Here is a 22,727-nt window from a genome sequence, read left to right as displayed (position 1 = left end):
GAATCAGCCTGATATTGGACATTGGACACTATCAGGGAGAGCCGATCCACCACAGCAACAGCTACTCCCTGAGTAGGGCAGCCATCAGAGCAACCAAACCAACAATTAGTATACCCACCTACCTAGATCTGGCCAATCCCTGGCCACTGAAACGCAGAGTTTACGAAGCTCCCCCGACAGCAGAGGAAGATGGTCATATGTACCAGAAAGACAAGACGTTCCGCGTACTTACCTGGATGGGCTACATCAGATTGGGACCCAAGTGTACCTGTGCAGCAGACGACGCCTCAACACAACTCCAATTCCGAGCCCCAACAGGCCTGATCCTATTGGGCCTCCGAGGGTTTCGACTCCCCAGCACCCCCCCCCCCCCATCCCCTTCATGGTGCGTGCAGCCTTCCTATGGTGTCCTGTCTGCCAGTTCGGAGCTGTGTGAAGTTTTACGGTGGCTGGAGGGCCAATCCTGCCACCAACCCCCAAATTTTTCCCTGCAAGTTTTAGGACCTGCAGGACCGGATGAAGTTTGATGTCATACCCAGGATGGTAGTGAACATATAAAAAACATCATGCATTGTCATATATAATTGAAATAAGAAAAATGCTTGATAGCCTACTTTAAAGGCATCAATAAAACATGGTGGAGGCTCTGTGATGGAATGTCCTTCAAGAAGCCAGGAGAACTATTCTTGAAGTCGACTGAAAGAAATGACAAGAAAGCTTGCCTAAGACACTCCAGAGTGTATTGAAGAATAATGGTGGTCATACCAAACATTGACTTTAAAGCTCTTTGTGTTATATACTGTATTTACATGTATGTTTGCACATGTTGCAATAAATCACTGTGCCTATTGTCCCATCTTCATAGCGAAATATAAAGAAATGAGGGGTGGCTCATGAGTTTTACATAGTACTGTACATCTTTTATTTTATAATGAACCTTACCTGCACTTGTAGTCTATAAACGTTACACTTTTATAGTTTTATCCTTTTCTTGGCATTTAGGGGCTTGCATTTGTAAAGTGACAGTAAAGGTAAACTTATTTTTTTTGCTCAGATTTTATCCATATGGTGGTGTGTTCTTTGTACTTCTATATACTTTATACCGTTTTCCAAAAATTTGATTTAAAAAATCTCAATATATTACAATATATTGAATCACAACCTGTGTATCATGATACGCATCATATCACCAGAAACACAGTCCTAGTCTTCATCGTACCTTCCTGTATATTCTGTGTTTTTAGTACCTGTCATTATGCTTTATGTTCTCCTCCATATGTATAGCTGCCAAATTACTAGGTACCACTTATCTCTCTATTAATGCATTGCTTACCGGAGAACATAACAGAGTGAAGCAGGTGTGCATCTGGCCCCACCTACAAAGTAGTTGAGTGAAGACACAAAACAGGAATTTTATTCTTGTTTCCTCACTGACTTCCAGTGAAGAATTCCACAGAAACAAGTTGCTACCAACGGGGGACGTCATAGAGAGGTGTGATTTATGAGATTTATATCTTACTGTGATCTATAAGAAACTGTTGTCAAGCATCCACAGTACCACTTAGTTTGCTGAGAAGGGTCACACTGATGGAGTACAGAGTCAGGATCGAACCCGACGCCTCTGCTGATGGCATTTACATTCAGCTGAAAAATGAAGAAAAGCTGTCTGGAGAGGTCAGGGTTACAGGACAAATGACAGTGAGTATGATACTAAATATATCTGTACTTTGTAATGAATGCTTTATTATAGTATTTGCAAAAGAATACTGATATATTTTTATTATGTGGATAATACTACATTTTCCTTCCCAAAGATCCTTAAGTTTGACAAAAAACCACAAGAAATCATCATCCAACGGAAAACATCTTTTTTTAAAAGGACATTCACAAAATTTTACTGCAAATACATTGAGGTGCAGAGCTCGGAATCTGTCTTCTACTTTCCAGTCTTCAAAAACATTTCTACCACAAAGGAGACCATAGCAGAAGGCTCAGGTATCCAGTCTGTCGCTGATTACACAGAGGAGGGAGGATGTGGTCATTTTATATATGAATGTGATGGTCACCCGCATGTTAATGAGTGTAATGGAGCTGCAAGTTCACTATGTGATGGTTGCACGTGCAAGTAGGATTTACACCAAAGACATCATACATGTTACGCGGCAAAGTAAGTAGTGTGTACTTACCATGGTGAAGAGATGTCAGTAAAAACATGTTCTATTCTAGGAAAGCTGCCTTGGGAAGAGGATGAGCATAAGAGAGAAAATGGAATGGAAAAGAAGAAATATCTCAAAGGTAAGTGATCATTTTAAAAGTTTCAGTCACATTTGTGTTAGTATGACCCTCAATGTCAGACTGCCATAGCTTACAGGATGTGAGCAATCAGGTCCCAGTCAGCAGCTTAAAGGCCATTTCACATCAAAATGCAACACCAAAAAAACTACATGAATATATGAAATTTTTGCATGCAAAATTGATCAAACTTTTTCACAGCAAACAAAATGCAAAATTTTGGCAACTTATTGAGAAAACTGCATACTGAAAGAAATTGTAAAACTGATGACATGCACTAACATGAGTGACAGTGTGTTTTTCATGTTTCTTTTGAGCAAACAAGTGAAAAGAATAAGGCGAAGATACTGCATTCCTCCAATTCTAAAGTAGCTTAAACATGTTTCAGATGGTACTTCAGGAAAACCAAAATAAATATTGAAATCAAAGCAGCAACATCATCTATCATCTGTTAATTAGCCAGAAAGATAAAACTGAGCCTATTATTTATTTTTATCTGGACTTTTATTGGACATGAATTGTACACCGACAGACCTATGAATCAAAGAAAAATACTTTAAAAATTAAGCAAAAACCAACATGAACACAAGAAAACAGAACAGCTGCAAACAGCTCAATATCCCCTTTATCATCAAATGATAAGACAGGCTACTAAGGATGAGCAGATTGATACTGATGTAGCAGTTCTTTCCATCTGAATGTTTTCATTTTGAGTCCAAATTCAGTGTTTTTTACCTTGTAATTTAAATGTTTATATTATTATTATAAGCAGCAGAATATGAGCAACAATCAGGCAGTGCTGCCCATAGGTAGGGAGAAATGTCCTAGACACTAAAGAAAAATGTAATGATCCATCTACTGGCAAATTTACACCCCCCACCCTGCCGGCTTGGTATTTTTTAATTTATTGTCGGGTTTGGGCCAACAGTGAATTTCGGCATCTGTGGTACCAAACTTGTATCTAATCAAAAAGTAAATCAGTGATACCATCAGTCACTAAAGGCTAATGTTGTGTACCAAATGAAAGGTTTTCTTCCTATTCAGAAAAACTGATCACATGTGTAAAAACTGACATTTTTTTTAACATGTCCAAAAATTGCAAAAATTGATTTCTCTCCAAATAAAAAAACGATGATTCACAACAATGAGAATTTGTCAGATGTGGTATGACAGCCTTCATAGACATACATTTGTTCATTTTAGAATGATGTTTGTTTTTTGTGCATTGAATGACACTGTGTGGAATTCAGACATGGCTCTTGATACTGATGGTTCTCCTTGTTTTTGAGTAAAATTCCTTTCACCTTCTAATGGATTTTAATATTTTCTCTAGACCTTATTGGCTGGACAGCTCCTGATGGTAAGTTTAAGCAGTGACAGTTACAGTAGGCTGTTGAAACACCATAGTCTCCGTTTCTCAGTAAAACCTTGCAGGCACTCAGGGCTGGACTGACCATCTGGCAAACCCCTGATCTTATAAACTCTTTCTGTTGGTATGAGAAGCAGTGTAACATCAAATGTAACAATGTGAAGTAACAGATCACCTTCAGTAGTAAAATGTTACACAGTTTATAATACATCATGAATTGTTTTCTTTCTTCACCATGGCCAGTTGCCTGGCCTGTGAATTATGTGTTTGGTCTGTACATGATATTATAACCAGGGCATGTCATTCGGTTAGTGGAAGTGCTCAGTTATGATAAACCCATCTTCCTTTCAGAGATCACTGCCCCCCTCATGTCACGGTCCAAACGTGGTTTCAGTATGAATAATAAGAAGACCCTCTCCCTCCTATCACTGGCCAAAGATGATTCCAGTAAGTCAGTCCTGTTCATTTCCATAAGATCATACAATAACTGTGATATTTTTGTGAACCTAAAGAACTGACCCATGATTGTTTCTCTGACTGTGGTCACATTTCCAGCTACACTTATGTAAATATTTGTTTCTTTGAAACAATGCAGCTTATATCCCCTCCTTTTTCAGTGATTCAGGGAGAGCATTTGCATGTTCCCCAACATTTTGCTGTGTTGTGATAGCTTCTGTTTTTGGTGGTTGGTGTTATTTTATACAATTGATGAGTCCAGAGCCTGATACCAAGAGAAAAGCACGTCTGGTCCTGCATTGAAAATACTTCAGTTAACTGGATTTGCAAGTGAATGCATTACTCTGAGAATGTAAATAATACTTCCCCCAAAGTGTTACCATAATTGCAAGGACTGACATTCAAACCCAAAAACAAGCATGCACTTAATTATCATTAATATTTCTACCCAAGGCTTTTACTATATATCACGCATCCATCTGAAGGCTGTTATAACAGAAAATGCATGTAGAGAATTGAGTCCAAGCTTGTATCTTAGGTGGGATATTCTGGGAGCTGTGTCCAAAGGAGTTGAAGGAACCTTTGGATAAAACACAACGTAAGTGAGTCCAGCTATTAGCTTGAAATTCAGGGTGAGCTGTGATCTGTTCAGGACACCTTTGTGAGTAACAGAAACAGCCCAAAATGTAATTTACCCAAAAATGTGATCACAGTCTAACTGTATAACTTGCACCAAATCATGCATTCTTTGTGACTTTATGAAATGTGAAAAACTGCATTGACTGTTTTGCCTAATTGTTATAAACAGACATACTATGTTTACCAGCAGTTGACCATATCAAGTCATGTCTAATTGTTCTGTCTTTGCAGTTGCAATTAAGGAGACATATGGCAAACTGAAGACCCTGGATGTTTCACATATGAGTATGGCCATGACTGAGAATCAGGAGGAGCTTCTTCTGATCGGAAGTCCAGGTTGATACTCTAGGATTTCCATTAATGGCCCGGAGTGGCTAATCGGGAGATTTCCCGGTGGGCCGCTTGACTTTTGGGCCAGTCAGAAATAAAATAATTCCATTTGACAGTCCTTGCATTAGTGATCTGGTTAACCTGTTGCACAATACTAACCAATTCAAATATTAGCGTATTTCTATAGCTTATCATGACAAATCAATGTGTGAGCAAATGTAATTTTAAGAAAAAAAAATGTATAGAAAAAATTATCGCACAATCTAAGTATTCAGTAAAATGACAATTTAACCATTTTGTAGTTTCTGACCAGCAGTCCCCTGTAGGGATGGGAATTGATAAGATTTTCACGATTCCGATTCCATTTTCGATTCTGTTTAACAATTCGATTCTTTATCGATTCTCCTATCGATTCTTATTTTTAAAAAAGGAGAACACAGAGGTCGATTAGCTTAGAACTTTGTTTTATATCTTATCTTTGAACAAGATAGAAATTTAGGAGTAGCATGACCTTACAAACCCAACAGTGAGATCTTAAGAGATCCACAGCCTACGGCTCCTCGATGGGGTGCCACGGGGTCCCCAGAAAAAAAAATTGTAAATGTAAAATAATAATAAAATAAATATTCTTCTTTAGCAATAACAAAGTATAACATAAATTATTCTGTGGCAATTACACAAGAATGTCCAGTAACATTTACACTCTCCTTTTTAAAAGTATATAAAATAAACTAACATAATATGCAATGTTAGTTGATTAGTTACCTGCCGTATTAACAGGAGAGGACGTGCAAACGTTACCGCTGCTGCTGGGTTGAGATTCACTAGTCCGGAGCGGATCAAAAACACGACATTCATTTAAGGTTATCGCGTGTTTTGTGAGCAAATGCTTTTGCATATCCGTAGTGTTTCCTCCCTTTGATGAAATATCTACTTTGTAAGTATTGCAAGTTGCCCTGTTGTCATCCTTTCTCGTAAAGTATAACCAAACTTTTAAGCGTTTGTGCCGCTTAGGCACCATGTTTCCTGCTGGGTAAATGACGCTACGCAACGTGGTGACGTCATTCGAGGCGACTGGAATCGATAGGGGAATCGTTTGCAAAAATGGCAAACAATTCCGAGGAATTGAAGCAGTGGGAATCGGTTCTCAACAAGAACCGGTTTTCGATTCCCATCCCTAGTCCCCTGTGGAAAAACTGCATTGACTGTTCAGCCTAATTGTTATAGACACACTACTGCTAGTAAACATAGTGTGTCTGTCTATTAGCAGTTTGCCATTTCGAGTCTAATTGTTCATATGACCTTGCAGCCACAGTTAAGATGACAGATGAGCAAGAGAAGATCGCATCCATTGATGAAGTTTTATTTATGACGCAGTCTGTGGCCACTCTGCAATGTAAGGAGCTTCCTGTGATCAAACATCCAACCTGATACTCTAGGATTTCCATCAATGATTGTTTATTTCATTAATTAATATTAATAAGCAGATATGAGGGTGAACCAATCTGCCTACAATAAATTAAAGCATTTTAATATGCCTGTTATTTTCCTGCCTCACTCAGCTGCAAGAGTAATGAATCCAACCATAACTCGCCAGTACACCATGAAAGAGAAATTAAGGAACCTGATCAGTGGTGTGATCCATTATCTTCTGTGAGTAGATGTGGCTCCAGCTTTCTACACCACTGTATCTTCACAGCACCCTGTAAAGTTCTTCCATGGATCTCTTGGATGCAAACAGAATTGTACATCTTTAAAACCTGATTTATTTTTTATTTGAAATCACTGTTATTGGCTATTGTATTTGTCATTGTGTTTGAATGCACAGGCAGTGTCATGGCTCAGTGGATAGCACTGCACTCTCACACTGCACTCTTGCACTGCACACTCACACTTCTAGGTTTGAGTTTCTCTCGCTTTGCCCAGTAGCTCCTCTCTGTGTGATGCAGGTTTCCTCTGGGTACTCTGGTTTCTTCCCACAGTCCATGCGGCTAGGCTAAGTTGTGTTTTTATATTGCCCATTAGTGTGTGTCTGTGTGTGTGTCTGGTCATATATATAATACATTGTGAGGACCAAATGTCCCTACGACGTGATAAAAACCTGTTATTTTGAGCATGTGGGGACATTTTTGGTCTCCACAAGGGGAAACTCAATTTTATAAAAAAAATCTGTGACTGCAATCAAGAAACAAAAATGCCGAAAGAAAGTCTTGTATTAAGGTTAAGGTTAGGGCTGGGTTAGGGTCAGGGTTGTCATCGTTGGGATCAGGATTATGCCATAGAAATGGATATAGATACACAATCTGTGTGTGTGTGTGTGTGTGTGGGGGTGGGTCGAACCCAGTATTATTGTCCATCCCAATATTTAATAATATAAATATCACATATTGTGTGTGTGTGTGTGTGTGTGTGTGTGTGAGAGTGAGGATGAGAGTGTGTGATGGACTGGCATCCAAGCTCACTGTCACCCTGTATTATTAACAATTATGACAGATGAATAAATTCTCATTTCCACTCCTGTCCAGTCACTGTACAGTGAGCCCTCTTCCACATTCCCCAGTACACAGCTGGGTACACCAGTCTGGGTCATCACAGCTGCAGAATGGCTTCATGTTGGGAACATCAGGATTCACTGACCAGGGACAGAGTGACACACTTTCACCAGCATGGTTGCTTCCAGTCTTGCATTGTCAACTGGTTCCATTTGGAACTGATTTCATTGTTACTGTATATTTCACCGGTTTCATCTGATTTTATTTTTCAGGATATTTGGACAGAAAATTTCCAAAGATGTTGAGTGAGTAATTCATACCATGCTTCATTTTACTGGTGTTTTATTTGCTTTTTGTTTTTGCATGTATGTATATTTTAACAGGTATCAAGTTGGAATAGATAACTCCCTGAATTCCAGCTAACCCCATTATGTGTGTTTGCATAGTCACAGACAATATACAGTGAAGTTTGCTTATCTTGAAGAATGAAAACTTCAGTTGATGGAACAGATTTCCTCTCTTCACAGAAAGATCCACAAAAGTGGTCTTCCAAGCTTTGTGAAAGATGGTGACTTCCTCCAGCTGCCAGCGGACCTGTGGTTCGCTCCCCATAAACTTCTGATATTAATCAAAAATTCCGTGGTTGTGTAAGTGCTAAGTTCACAAAGTATGCAAAGACTCCCAGAGAGTTCTAATCAGACATGGCCAGTTACCGGGATGATAGGTTATAGATATTATCCCAATAAAAATCTGTTTTTGGCATTTGATTTGTCCCTTTAGGTTTGTTAAATGCCATAATAATATTCTCGTGTTTGCTAAAGGGCTATTCAGACTGTGCTAAGGAGACTTAATAATTTTGGCTGCGGATGGAGAAAGATTGATGACATAAAAAGAGTATTTTTATTTCCAAGTAAAAAAGCAGGTAAGTCAAGTTTTATGGAAAATTATATCATCATTTTCATAGTATTTAAAATACTGCTACTTCAGAAACAGGGAATGTGGGTATTTTCTTCTATTACATTGACTTTAGCACAGAATCCCAGGATTCAGATGCAGCGGATTGGGGCGCTTTCCTGCCACACCAGGTACTGTACTTTTGGTACTTTGTGAAAGTACCAAACGTACTGTACAGTACTTCAAGGTGTTGGTTTTCCACTGGCATAAAAACTGGTACCAGCGCCGATTGACATCACAGCGTGAGGCAGGACATTTTGTACCAAGTTCAAAAAATGACTGTAGTATATTATAGGGCTGGATGATGTGCAATATTAATACCAACATAGCATGTTATGCACGTGCAATTCTTACATCGCTAGTCAGCTAGATTTAGAACAGGCTTTTTCTTACTTTCAGTTCTGTACGGACATCATAGCGCAGGGCATTTATGTTTTGCTAAAACATTTTTACTCTGTCATAGAAAAAAAGAAACCTTAGCTAGCTTTGCAATTTTAATTATTATTCCTTTTATGGATCATCTAATATATGTTTAAAATCAGTTTATAGTTTACCCCTGCTACTTTTGCATAAGTGCTGCATGCGATCTCCGAGACAATCATAATCATTTTCATCCTTGTAGTTTGAATCACTCCTAGATGGGTTTGTGAGAAATTGCTGAACTCAGTTTTTGTTTTATAAATACCCCAATATTTATTACATCAAAATCACATCGCTATATTTACAACAAAATCACATCACTAGGACAGCACGCTATATGCTATATATGCTATCTGCCTGCAGTCCTATAATATTAAACACTTGTCTTCTCTTGCCATCCTGATCTATTTCTTGTATCTGTTCTTCTGACCAGATTGCAATTTTTTGTTTTACTTTGTTTATCGTTGTTCGTTACTTTTTTCAGGGCAGCAAATGTATTGTGTTCAGAGGCAGGTTATTTGCATAACCAATCAACAAAGAAAGCGTTTCAAGTCCCACCCCAAAGTACTAAACAACCAAAGAAGTATCCCAGCTGGTATGGTACTTTTGGTACTGGAATTTTTGGTACTAGTACTTGACCGGAAGTAAGGGTGCTTTTCCACCATACAAACTACGGTACTTTCGCTTCTCCATTGACTTCCGTTCGAGTACCAGTACCAAAAGTTCCAGTACTGAAAGTGCCAACCCAGCTGGGGTACTTCTTTGGTACTTCGATACTTTGGGGTGGGACTTGCAAACGTATTTGCTGTTGATTGGTTATGCAAATAGCCTGCTGCTGAAACACAAAATACAACCGCCATGTTTTGAAACACACAGAGAACAGCGAGAAACAAAATAAAAAGCAGTAGAAACAAAAATATTTAAAAAGTAAAATGGAAGGATGGACAAACGAGGAAACACAGGCTTTAATCGCCATATGGTTGGATGAACAGATCCAGTGGGATCTGGATGGCACGACTCGAAATAAAAAAGTATTTGCCGTAATAGCAAGCTGCTTGGAAGAAATGGGCCACATGCGAAACACCGAACAATGCCGCTTGAAAATCAAAAAACTTAAGCAGGACTACAAGAAAGTGAAGGATCATAAGGACATAATAACTTTGTGATGATATCAGTCAGGGGCGGTCACTAATGATGTAATTTGGTGCCGGTACCAGTTTTTACGCCAGTGGAAAACCAATACAATAGAAGTACCATACTTTTTGTACTTTATGGAAGTACCGAAAGTACCAAAAATATGGTACTTGGTGTGGTGGAAAAGCACCCTTTGTGAACAGATGATGGGACTCTGACAGAGTAGGAATAGAGTGGATCAAAGACATATTCACACAGTCACAGGGACTGTCCTCATTCCTTCTGGAGTGAACACTGAGTCTGTGATCCTCATCCTGTCCCTCTGCTGAGGGGTATAGGGTCCTCACAACCAAAGTACTTAATCTTTCTTCCAGTGTACATCTCCAAAAATTGGAAGGATGATGCCTTTTTTGGGAGTCAGATCCTTAATGGATGTAACCCAGGAATGATAGAGAAGTGCACAAAAATCCCAGAGAAAATTCCGGGGATATCAGACGTGTGCCCTAACATCAGCGAGCTCATCCAGGTGGGACCATTAAACGACTTATCCCCTAGTCTGTGGAAATGTGATGCATTTTCAGTTCAACAGATCATATTCATGCTAGCTGGTTATACTAGAATCAACCTTAATTTAATAGGTCAATCTCTTAACCAATTCTGTAGTTAAGGGAGAAATTCTACTTATTTATTATTATAATTGATATTTTTTGTCTTGTTTTCTTAGAATGGGAAAATTTATATGGTTGATTATGAACTGCTTGATAACATTAAAGAGGGCATCACTCATGGCCATCGACAGTATCTGGCTGCACCAATCGTGCTTCTTCAGGAGATGGAGCAGGGACTGATGCCCATCGCCATCCAGGTCATGAAGGTTTATTCATATGGTGCCCCTTTATTGTAATTGTCACGCCCTACATTCCTACTCGTTTGACCCTTCCTCTCGTTACAGCCCGTGTGTGGAACCCCAAGTGCCTCTCATCTCCTCCCTCTTCAGTGGTGTATATACTGCCTCCCTGTCTTGAGTTCCCCAGTCCAGTCATTGATATTACTGCCTGCTTGTGCTCCTCAGCTTACCCCACGTTCTCTCCTGATTCTCCCTACCCTGTTTTGACCCCTTGTGGTCTATTTCCTTTGGCCTTGTCTGTTGTTTTTGTTTAAATAAAGCCCCTTTTGGTTTTCCCCATGTCTGCCTTCGTTTCCGTCCTTCCCGAGACGTGACAGTAATACATTGAACAGTTGAGCTGATGTCCATTCTCTGCACTTCCACAGTTGAAACAAAAGCCTGATGAGGAGAATCCCATCTTCACTCCAAAGGACGCTGAGGCCTGGCTTCTGGCGAAGATCTGGGTCCGTAACTCTGACTTTTACATCCATGAGCTGGTATCCCACCTTCTGAAGACACACCTGCTGGCTGAGATCTTCTTCGTCAGCATCTTCACATCGCTGCATGATCACCATCCAATCCTAAGGGTGCAGGTCTTTTTTCATAAGTAGGCAAAGAACATGGAAATATGTGGGTGATGAAAGAGTGATATGTCCTAAATAAAATGGTAACTTTTGTTTGCTTTTTGCGGCCCAACATGGAAGTATTTTAAGACACTTCCTTCCTGTGTCCACAATCAGATCTTTGCTGTCACCGGGCGATACACAATACCAATCAACGTAGCTGCCAGAAATACACTCATCAACGACACTGGCTTCTTTAGGGAGGTTAGATGGACATTCTGTTTTGTATTGACATGAAAATAATCTAATATGCAACAGATCATATTATGCAGCAAAACTGTTGAACTCAGTACATGTGACAGAGTCATACAGTCTCATTTCCCTCACAGTACACAGGCTTTGGCATGGACGCCCAGTGGGAGGTGTTACAGAGAGCAGTCAAACAACTGACATACAAGAGCCTCTGTCTGCCTGACAACCTGGAGAGCCGTGGAGTGCAGAAGCTGAAGAACTATCACTATCGGGATGATGCCATGCAAATCTGGGATGCAATATCTGAGTAAGGAGCCTCTTATTTTTTGTTGATTGTGTGTTGTGACAGATCCAATCTGTCACCACTCTGCCAGGGGCCTTGGAAAGAACAGGCCACCTTTACTATTGTACATTAGCCAGATACATTGTGGCTTCGGCTTTTTGTCACTTGCTGTAAGCGTTAAAAGTATCATTACGTATTGTCAATGGCATTAATAGTACTTATGGTCATTTCAGATTTCTTCAGAAGGTTGTTGATACATACTACAATGATGACAGTGATATTAAAAAGGACAAAGAACTTCAGAACTTCTTGTACTATACTCACTCTTATGGACTTAAAATAAAAGGTAACACTGTCAATAACCTAAATAAATTTCTCTTGCTTATTTATTTAGGTAAAGTATGTATTTATATTATAAATCACAAAGAAAGCATCACTGGTGATGAGTTTGTTAAGCATTAAGGAAAGCCAAGAAAGATTTTTTTATGCATTTTATTAGATTTCCCTGAAACAGTGGAAACTAAAGCAGAAGCAGTCAAATACCTGAGCATGGTGATGTTTACCTGCTCAGCTCAGCACGCCGCCGTGAACCACGGACAGGTAACATGGCTGATAATCACGTCACACCATCCATGCATGATAAGATCTTTATTAAAGCTGTAGCAAAGTTCAGCCATATATTTTACCCTCCCTACAGTATGATACTTACGCTTGGATGCCAAACGGTCCCACAACAATGAGGCAGCCCCCACCAAGGAACGCGGACGAGGTAGATGAGGATTACATCATCAATACTCTGCCTGATTTGGACACGACCCTGCAGGGCATGTCTGTAGCCCGGTTCCTCAGTCAAGCCACTGAAGATTTTGTAAGTGCTTATCTGTTTGCTGGTACTGAACCTTTTCCAGTTATTCCTTGATCCCTATGTTCTTATCCCTAACTGACTCATTCTGCTCTGTTAGCCTGTACTGGTAAGTGACCTGATAATGGATGGATTGATTTGTTCTGTTTACTTTTCTGTGTGATAAAAGGATACTGAGTCACTGTCATTTTGCACCAATTTCATGGCACTTTGTTGTGGAATCTTCTTTTCAAGCTTTAGTTTAACAAAGTAAACAGCCTTGTTCCTCAGTTTTCCAATCTCAAGTAGGTCTGCTATTGGAAAAAAATCTTAACATAATTTATATCACTCAGCCCTCCATGCTGCCCCCCATAGGTTGCCCTGGGAACTTATGCAGATGATGTATCCAACGATCCACATCTGAGGGATGTGATCAAGAATTTCCAGGAAAAGCTACATGACATTGGGGAAGAAATTAAGGAGCGGTCAAAGAGTCAGAGCTTCCCGTACGAGTATCTGTACCCAGGTGGTATTGAAAACAGCATCGCCATCTGAAAGATGGGGGCATGACCCAGAATATAATGTCCTTCTTTGTTTGTTTGATAACATTACTCAAATTACTGAGTAGTAGCTGGTAGATATTATTACAGTCATGTTCTGCATAACGACATTTTGATCAACAAAGGACTGCATCTACGACGATGGTCCCATAAAATTATAACGGAGATGAAAAATTCCTATCGCCTAGTGACATCATAGCTCAACGCATTGCTCACGTGTTTGTCGTGATGCTCGTCCAAAGAAATCTACTGCACTGCCAGTCGTATAGAAGTATAACAGATACAATTATAATAACTCATAATGATAATAAAAAAACTATGTTACTGGTTTATACATTTACTCTACTGTACTTTTTATCATTATTCTACAGTGCAGGTCTGCTCTTTCTACTTATAAAAATGTTTACTGTAGCCTAGGCTTGTAATAGGCTATACTATTTAAATTTGTGAAAGTATACTCTAATATTCAGACAGTGACTAAATTGCCAAATCACGCATTTCTCAGAATGTATCCCTGTCGTTAAGTGATGCATGACTGTAATTGAGAGTTGAAAACTGAGCACATAGAACATAGTTGGTGTTGGTGTTGGGCAGAGTATCACCTAATCACATGTGGCATTGTAATCCCTGGGACTTTGGTCTTCTCCTAATCTATATTTAGTCTGCATCGTGCTGGATGTCCATAAGGCTGCAGGCTGTCTTGGCTCCTATTCCTGATGTTCCAAACTGTTGAGGAATATGGAGAAGTGAGCAAAGACACATGTAGGACATGCCTGTGAGCTGTGGGGGGAAATATAGCAATAATCAAGGGGGCTTCATTCATTTTGATTACTGTGTTCTTTACATATATTTTTGATTTTGCCTGAGATATGAAGCTCATACCTACAGTACAGAATCACTGAGATGGTTAAAGGATCACCCCCCCCCTCCAAAAAGATATACTTGGCTTCCACCTGTGATCATTTGTAATCATCCTGATAAGTTCAGCATGAAACAGCTGTTCCTGGAGCATCCCAGTGCTTGGGAGTGAAACTGAAAGCAAACAATCAGCTATGGCAAGGGGCTGCCAAAGATCTCAGGGATAAAGTTGTGGACAGACACAAGTTAGGAGCTGGATACAAAAAGAAATCAAAGGTTTTATTAATCCCTGTGAGCAGAGTAAAGTCCATAATCAAGGAATGGAAAGTGTTTGGTATTATTAGGACCCTTCCAGGTCAAGCTGTCGCTCCAAACTGAATAGAAGAGCGAGGAGGAAAGTGGTCAGAGAGGCTATCAAGAGGGCAGATATAGGATTTTTTGGCAAAGAGTGGTCATTGTGTGCATGTGACAATATCACACATGCTCCACAAATGTGGCTTGTATGGGAGAGTCGCAAGAAAAAGCCAGTCCTGAACAAGGGTCACATTAAGTCTCAATTGCGCTTTGCCAAAAGGCACCTTGAAGAAGGTGTTATGGTCAGATGAGACCGAAATCACACTCTTTGGTCTCAATGCCAAAAGGCTTATCTGGCGGAAAGTCAATAGAGCTTTCCAGCCAAAGAACAGCATAGCTGCAGTAAAGCATGGAGATGGTAGCATTTTGTTGTGGGGTGTTTCTCTGCAGCAGAGACTGGGCCATTTGTCAAAATAGGCTGAAAAATGGATGGGGCAAAATACTGAAGCACAAAGTACTGACACAGGGGGGTAATCCTTTAACCATCTGAGTGATTTATTGTTTTCTTTTTAATGTTTTCCTGGACTGTTGCTATTACAGTATGTCTTTCACTTGGTTGTTATAAGTTGCATTGAGTAAATACAGCTGGGAAAAAACATTGTGTGTGTCTTCATTTCCGGATGCAAAGCAACAAAATGTGAATATTTTGAATGGGGGCGATTCTTTTCTATACTCACTAAGTCAGAAGTCCTATGCATCAAGTTTCAAGTCAAGTCTCACTTCTTAGAAGCAAGAATGTCAAGACATGTTAGACACTTATGTTGCCGGGGAAGGTATCCACGAAACAACAAGCAACTTCTTATGTGGGATCTTTTATTCAATGTAGGATCTCCACCGAACCGGGACAATTAAGCTTCCCATTTATTAAACAATGAAAAGAAAATTACAATTTGGCCTTCGTAAAAATCCAAATTTAAGAAAACCCTTAAATCAGGCAAGCCAGAAGTTTTATAAACCCCTTACTCTCCTTCAAAAGTAGAAATTAAATAAAAAGAGAAAACGGGAAAAAGATCCCCAGTACAATCACAGTAGTGGCAGTCCTGCGCCAAACCAAACAAATACATTACTCAGCTTATCCATAATTAAATGCTTCATATGCACTACGCTGTTCATCCAACAAACACTTTTATCAGTCATTTCTCTACACGTGGCTTCCTCAACACATCTCTTCACCCAGCAACCACCACCCACTGAGCTCACCAGGCCAGACCACCACAGCGTCCACGCTCAGTCCTCCCTCATCTGATTTCCTTCTAAATCTAACGCTTCTAATTCCTCCTTGGTTACGATAAACCCCAGGGATTTCCTCAAATACCTCGCTAGTAGTTCAGACCGAAAGAGGATCCCTCTTTTTCCAGTAAACGAATGTCCACCACACCCGAACACACTTCCCTTTTTCCCTGTTCACAGAGTGATGACCTCACTCCGCAGCGCCACTCCCTTAAAGGGACTACGTTCCTCCCTGTATTTCCACCTGGTTACACTTAAGCAAGTCATGTCAAGTCTTGGCTAATCCTCAAGTAATTTCACCATTAGTAACTATGATACATGTAACTGTGGTCAATTTAATACTAATTTTGTCCATGTGTATTAATATTTGTATCTCCCTAAGTAAAGAGTTCCTGTAATAAACAACTGAAAGTAGAAATAAAATGTCTTTTTTACTATTTTGCTGAATTTTGACGTATTCAGCAATTCATATATAAAACTATTGTAATGAAAACTTTGACTTGCAGACAAGTGAAAAATGCTTTAACGCTGTCACACACACTGTATCGGCCAATATAGAAACAAATAATACTATTCCCTAAGTTTTTTATTAGGTCAAATTTGCACTTTGAACCGACAAATTATTGATGTTATGTTCACAGATGATCTGATTCTTTCCAGTGGCTCTTTGGTGTGAACGAAGGGAACCTTGTCGTATATGAGACATATATGCCCAACTTTCACTGCCTGCTCTCAATGCGCTGCACTCCTCTTATGTGAACAGTGAGAATAAGCCAGTCACAAGAGGCAGAAGCTGTCAGCGTCAGGGTTCTTAAAGAGTTAAGTGTTACCCTATAATTCTCTTACTGATTATTTTGAGGATAAACCTAATAACCTTTGCCCATAAGGAAAAAAAAAAAAGAACTGTTATTTCCATCACTGCATAATGTTCAGGAGTGTTATGAAGCCGTGCATACATTCGTTATTACAAACCGCGTAATGTTCAGGAGTGTTATGAAACCGTGCATACATTCATTATTACAAACCGGGTAATGTTCAGGAGTGTTATGAAGTCGTGCATACATTCATTATTACAAACCGGGTAATGTTCAGGAGTGTTATGAGGCTGAGCATACATTCGTTATTACAAACCGCGTAATGTTCAGGAGTGTTATGAGGCTGTGCATACATTCATTATTACAAACCGCGTAATGTTCAGGAGTGTTATGAGGCTGTGCATACATTCGTTATTACAAACCGCGTAATGTTCAGGAGTGTTATGAGGCTGTGCATACATTCGTTATTACAAACCGCGTAATGTTAAGGAGTGTTATGAGGCTGTGCATACATTCGTTATTACAAACCGCGTAATGTTCAGGAGTGTTATGAGGCTGTGCTAGGGGTGCACCGATCGATCGGCGCACCGATCGATCGGCCTCGATCACGTTAATTTGAGGGGATCAGAAATCGACCATATTCCCATGAGATCCACCGATCTTAGTTATATGCTTTTAACTCTTTGGGGTCGAGTATGTCGTCGACGACATCGCGTACTTTTCGCGTCTATTTCAGTTTATAAATATCTTGCTGAAATCTTAATGTATAATCATGAAAAAAACGCTGGCTAAATCCGTAATCTGTCTTCTTTTCAAAACGTCCATTGTCGGAAGTATTAAAGTTTTTTTAATTAGGTTAAATCGGCAAAAAAGTAAACCATGTCATCTTACTTTGTTTTACCTGCATCGGGGGCGTGTAGTACCGCTCTCACCCGAAGATCGCTATTCACATTCTAAATAGCCGCATTAGCGCGTATTCAAATCGCATTCGCATGGTAATTTGATTAACAGCGCAACGGTGAAACGCGATCCAGATACATCCCCTTCAGCGCCATAAAAGGGGGTTGGGGACGTGGCCAGGTGACAATGGCTCATTCATACACATGAAAGTTGCTACATATTCAATGAAAGGAGCCAGAAATAGTTACATGAGTTAGGTTTTTCTTATTTATTTATCCAAATTAATGTTGCATCTACACCATTTAGTCATCTTCATGTAGCCAAGACTTTGGTGATCAGATATCTGGGATCAAAACAAACTGCCAGCATTGCTTACTATGTACTTTTATAATGTTTCTGCAAGTGTTCCAAACTGCATTTTGCAATGTCTATACTTTGATGTCAAATTTCAAACTTAACAAAAATCTGACATATTTACAATATATATTAAAATAAAGATGAGTGTAATGGCAAAACAAATATATAAGAAATAATTTATTTGCCATGAATTAAGTGTGATGAAATGTGTGATCATGCCCCAGTCAGTGAAAGTGTGTTTCCTACCCCTAGGCCCCAGAGGGTTAAATCAGCCTTTTCTCCCATTCCCGAGAGAGGTGCAGTGCAGGCTGCCTCCCTCCCTATTTTTTGGACAAGTGTGTCATAACAGCTATATATATATATTTTTTTTACAAAATTAGAGAAATTAAAGTCTGGAAGAAAAAATATGATTTTGTAGTTCAAACAGCAATGCTCATTTATATGTTCATTTATATTTGAGGACACTACCTCATGTTTTGTGAGTATTCATATCAATTTACTCAATAAAAATGGAAACATTGAAGTAACTGTCTTTTAGTTATGAAAGAAACAAGATCGGCAAAAAAAAATCGAGATCGGCAGGTAAGGTTGCCTAAGGATCGGTGATCGTTGATCGGCCAGAAAACTGCAATCGGTGCACCCCTAGGCTGTGCATACATTCGTTATTACAAACCGCGTAATGTTCAGGAGTGTTATGAGGCTGTGCATACATTCGTTATTACAAACCACTGGCTTCTTTCATGGCAAGTTTCATCTGCCTCTGCTGGAGGATGAAAATACTTCTCAGCAGAAGGACTTTCCCCTTCTTTGGACAATAAGAATCCAGAGCTGCGTCATCTCGAAAGGCAAATAGAGAACTGAGCACTTTGCGACCCTTAGGGTTTACAGCAGGGTTCTCCAGTTTTGGTCCTTTTGCATTTTGCAGATTTCCCTGCTAATTACCATGTTTAGTAGGTGTGTTTGAACAGGGAAATCTGCAAACTATGCTGAATTCTGCCCCCCCCCCCCCCCCGGACTGGAACTGGGGAATCCTGGTTTCCAAGTTCAGGAGGTTGTTCTTTTCTGTTCTTTCAAGCAGTTCCCAGCAGCGGCATCTTTTTTGACTGCTTGTTTCGCAAGAGATAGACTGCAGAAAAAATGACCTACAGTAACCTTTCTGCCACACCCTCCTGCTCCTTCAGTCAGCTAACACAACCCACTCGCCTTTATTCTGCTCTCTTTCCTGCCTGCCTGCCTGCCTGTATAATCCTGAAGGCAGTGAAAAGATGACGTTTTGCTGTCTCATAGTATCTATAATCTGATACAATATTTTCCAAGCTTGCACAGAATATACTGTTTGAATGAGACACGACCACGGCAGGTAAGGAGCAGCTCATCAACAGTAACATTTTCACCAGGAACGAAAGCATCTCTCAGTGTAATTTCCCACATACCAAATACGTATCGAATTGGAGAAAATTTGTCATACTTTGACTTTCTCGTCTGTGAATCTGATGGGAGATCAAATTTGTTGAAATCAATTACGAGTCATGCTTCACTCAGAAAGAACATGTCTATCTTCTACAGTCCACAGCTGAAAGATAGATTCATCCCTTGACTTGTAAACACCATATAGCATAAATGCACCAACAAAACAAAGATATTCTTCTTCTGTTACATCCTACGTTCTCACCATAGATGCACTGATCTTCATTGCTTGTCCTTTTCACATCATGTACACCAGCAGTTTCCTCATGAATGTTTGCAAAAGCATATTTTGTTGGTCCTGGAGGGGTATACCTGATTTTTGCTGTAGACTGTCTTCCAGCATTTTTGTTCCATACTGTGTTGTACTTGGCCAGCCATGTTTCTGTGTCACTTCTCTGTGACCTGGGTTTGTAACTTCAGCCTCCCCGTCACTCATCAGTCTCCCCAGCATCGTCTTCAACTTGTGTGTCACTTCGCTGAAAGTTTGGTTCATAGTCACTGTCACTTTCTGCTACATCATAGGATTCATTGTCACTTTCTATGGAGGGCTAAGAGTGCCAAAATTAAATAAATAAATGCACCAATAATTAATTAATTAAATGTGTCATGAATTGTTTAAAATGGGAAATATAAAGATAAATTATTACTTAAATGTGTCATGAATTATTTAAAATGGGAAATAAAAATATCGTTAATTAAATCTGCCATGAATTATTATCTACCATTAGAAATAAAATCATTATTAATTAATTACATGTGTCATTTACAATTATTTCACTATTTATTTAATTTTGGCACTTTTGGCACTTTCACCACATCATGAATTAATTTTATCTGTCAGTGTGACCCATCAAAGTCAGTAGGCGGGACAAACAATGATCTATCTGGATCTTGTGCAGCCGATTGTTTTGGTCTGAAGCTGTGTCATTTTCAACATGGCGCTACCAATCATGGACCAGGCCCAATACTGCGCATGTATTCACATTTTGCGGCAGACCGTGATTCAGGGCATGAATGTCGTGTATCATCATTCATTGGCAGGGGCGTAGCACCAAATTCTGGGCCCTATGCACAAACAGTGTCCATGCCCCCCCGCCCCCCCCAGCCTAATCACACAAGACTTCACTGGAATTTGGCTTTATTTGTAGGATGATTAAAAGCTATGACAGGAAATGTCACCAAAGGTAGCCTAACATCATAGGCCTGCATGAGAATTGGACACACTTGCATTTGGCTGAAGAGAACAGCTTTTTATCAAGTAGCCTATTTATTATTATTACATAAAAGAAAAATGCCATTTCAGATTTCCACATTGATAAACTACTTTATTTATAATGAAAGATAAACAAAACTTGACTTACTAGTAATTTTTCATTAAAAAAAGGGCAAAAAGAAAACACTGAAAAATGGCAATGGGCAAAAAGCTAAACACAAACTTATATCCCAGTTAGTGCCCACTGGGATACGCAGAAGTGCGGCTGTTTAGAATGTGAATAGCGATCTTCACGCGAAGGCGGTACTACACGCCCCCATGCAGGTAAAACAAAGGTGACATGGTTTACTTTTTGCCGATTTAACCTAATTTTAAAAACTTTAAATACCTCCGACAATGGACGTTTTGAAAGACAGGCTATAGATTTAGCCCGCGTTTTTTCCATGATTATACACGAAAATTTCAGCGAGATATAAACTGAAATAGACGAGAAAGATACGCGGCATCACCGACGATGCCGTGGAACCCAGGGGGTTAAGCAAATAAAAAAAATATTTAGACTTATCTAGACTACATCATGTTAAACTATGTGTAATTTCGCGGTGGTATTGAAGTGTTAAATAATCACAGTTCATTTAATGTAGGCCATTTGCTTTCACATTTGGGCTCACCTTTCTTGGGAAAAAAGTTTGTAAGCAGTTGCTTTCCCTCATTTCTTTTTTTGTTTCTTCCCTGCCTCTCTTTTCTTTTTTGAAAACCGGATTTATCTTCCTTTGGCATCATCTTCCAGCACGGATTCAGCTGTTTCAGCAGAATGACCGCTAAGTTAAATGCGCCTAGTTAAAAAGCCCGGTGAAGACTAAACCATTGCAAGGGGTGAGGGTGCTTGTCCTCAGGCACTGTAAGCTAGGACACAATTCAATCCGTCAACCGATTTATTTTCCCACAAAAATTACATTTACATTAGTTAGCAACATTTATTGTGATCTTTGAATAATATTAATATTTAAAGGAAAATAAAATTCCAGATTCCTTAGGGGCCCTCCCCCCACATGGGGCCCTGGTAACTCAGTCCCCTTTTTCCCCCCACTACGACGCCCCTGTTCATTGGTCACGTATTGTGAGATGGGTCATTGATGTTTATATTTATAGTTCAGCCGTCACTTTATTGTGGTATTTAAACCATATTGCTTTGCAGATTGTAATATTTGCATCTGTGTGCGCGTTGCTTTTAGTGCCGGTGTTCTGACAAAACATCCTACCTATCGAGACCTGCTATCGAGCCTTTCTGCGCATGTGCAGTTCCACCGTCTTGGGATTAGGGTTAGGTTTTAGGGGTTAGGGTTAGGGTTAAGGTAAGAGTTTTAGGGGGTTTTGGGGGGTTAGGGTTAGGGTTAGAGTTAGGGTTAGGGCTATCGATTAGCACTACGGTAGGATGTTTTGATAAAGTAGGACGTTTTGTCAGAACACCGGACAGTAATCTTACACTTTCCCAATTGGTATTGCTGAATAGATGCCTTTTCTTTAGAAATCGTAATAAAATTGGGGTGTATATCAATCTTGTGTACCCATATTGCTTATCAAGGGGCTGTGATATATGTACAGCATTTTCTAAAAAAAAAAAAGTCACTCCAAAATAATAGTTAAGAACTTTTATTTGCACAACATAAACAATGTTTATGCTGTGCGGTTTGGCCCAAGATAAAACAATCGGTCGTCTGTCAGAAACAAATATAATTTGCTTCATTTAGCACCACAAAACACAGCTGCCATAACTGACAGGAGTGTGTGGTAATTACACTGATACAATTAAGAAAAGAAATGACTAAGGAGCAAAAAGCAGGCTTAGTTTAAGTAACTTCACAGCACATCGAACTGGGAGTAGTACATAATGGTAACATTAAAGTATTGTCACCTTTGACTAAAATTGATGGCCATACCCTGTATTTTACGTCGCTCCTTCTGAAGCACATTAGGCATTAAAGGCCTATGCGAAATAAAATCTTTTAAAGTCGAAGGACTCCATCATTATCCGGTTAATTCTCTTTCCTCTCGCTGTCGA

At 39.6% G+C, this 22,727-nt stretch overlaps 1 protein-coding gene and 2 long non-coding RNA genes across 3 annotated transcripts; 1 reads left to right on the top strand and 2 right to left on the bottom strand.

Annotated features, from left to right (window-relative positions):
- Window positions 1-387: 387 nt before the first annotated feature.
- On the bottom strand, window positions 388-6,107 carry LOC140592069 (uncharacterized). The gene is made up of 6 exons (XR_011992309.1): window positions 5,852-6,107; window positions 2,187-2,235; window positions 1,559-1,644; window positions 1,334-1,376; window positions 615-696; window positions 388-504 (listed from the first exon to the last, which is right to left on the bottom strand). It is a non-coding gene; the product is annotated as an uncharacterized lncRNA (long non-coding RNA).
- LOC140592067 (polyunsaturated fatty acid 5-lipoxygenase-like) lies at window positions 872-15,343 on the top strand. Its single transcript, XM_072714111.1, has 21 exons — window positions 872-1,698; window positions 1,815-1,995; window positions 2,227-2,295; window positions 3,626-3,652; window positions 4,013-4,108; window positions 4,656-4,715; window positions 4,988-5,092; window positions 6,396-6,482; window positions 6,649-6,739; window positions 7,851-7,883; window positions 8,106-8,225; window positions 8,400-8,500; window positions 10,461-10,612; window positions 10,811-10,951; window positions 11,359-11,559; window positions 11,713-11,799; window positions 11,925-12,094; window positions 12,304-12,416; window positions 12,570-12,670; window positions 12,768-12,938; window positions 13,287-15,343. Exons 1-21 carry the CDS (start codon window positions 1,588-1,590, stop codon window positions 13,464-13,466), a joined length of 2,397 nt encoding a protein of 798 aa, XP_072570212.1. The 5' UTR covers window positions 872-1,587; the 3' UTR covers window positions 13,467-15,343.
- Window positions 12,547-21,727, bottom strand: LOC140592068 (uncharacterized). The gene is made up of 3 exons (XR_011992308.1): window positions 21,337-21,727; window positions 19,765-19,928; window positions 12,547-14,197 (listed from the first exon to the last, which is right to left on the bottom strand). It is a non-coding gene; the product is annotated as an uncharacterized lncRNA (long non-coding RNA).
- Between the last annotated feature and the right edge of the window lie 1,000 nt (window positions 21,728-22,727).

Source organism: Paramormyrops kingsleyae, chromosome 7, assembly GCF_048594095.1.
Source record: "Paramormyrops kingsleyae isolate MSU_618 chromosome 7, PKINGS_0.4, whole genome shotgun sequence".
NCBI classification, from domain to species: domain Eukaryota; kingdom Metazoa; phylum Chordata; class Actinopteri; order Osteoglossiformes; family Mormyridae; genus Paramormyrops; species Paramormyrops kingsleyae.
This window is presented reverse-complemented; position numbering and strand designations above follow the sequence as displayed.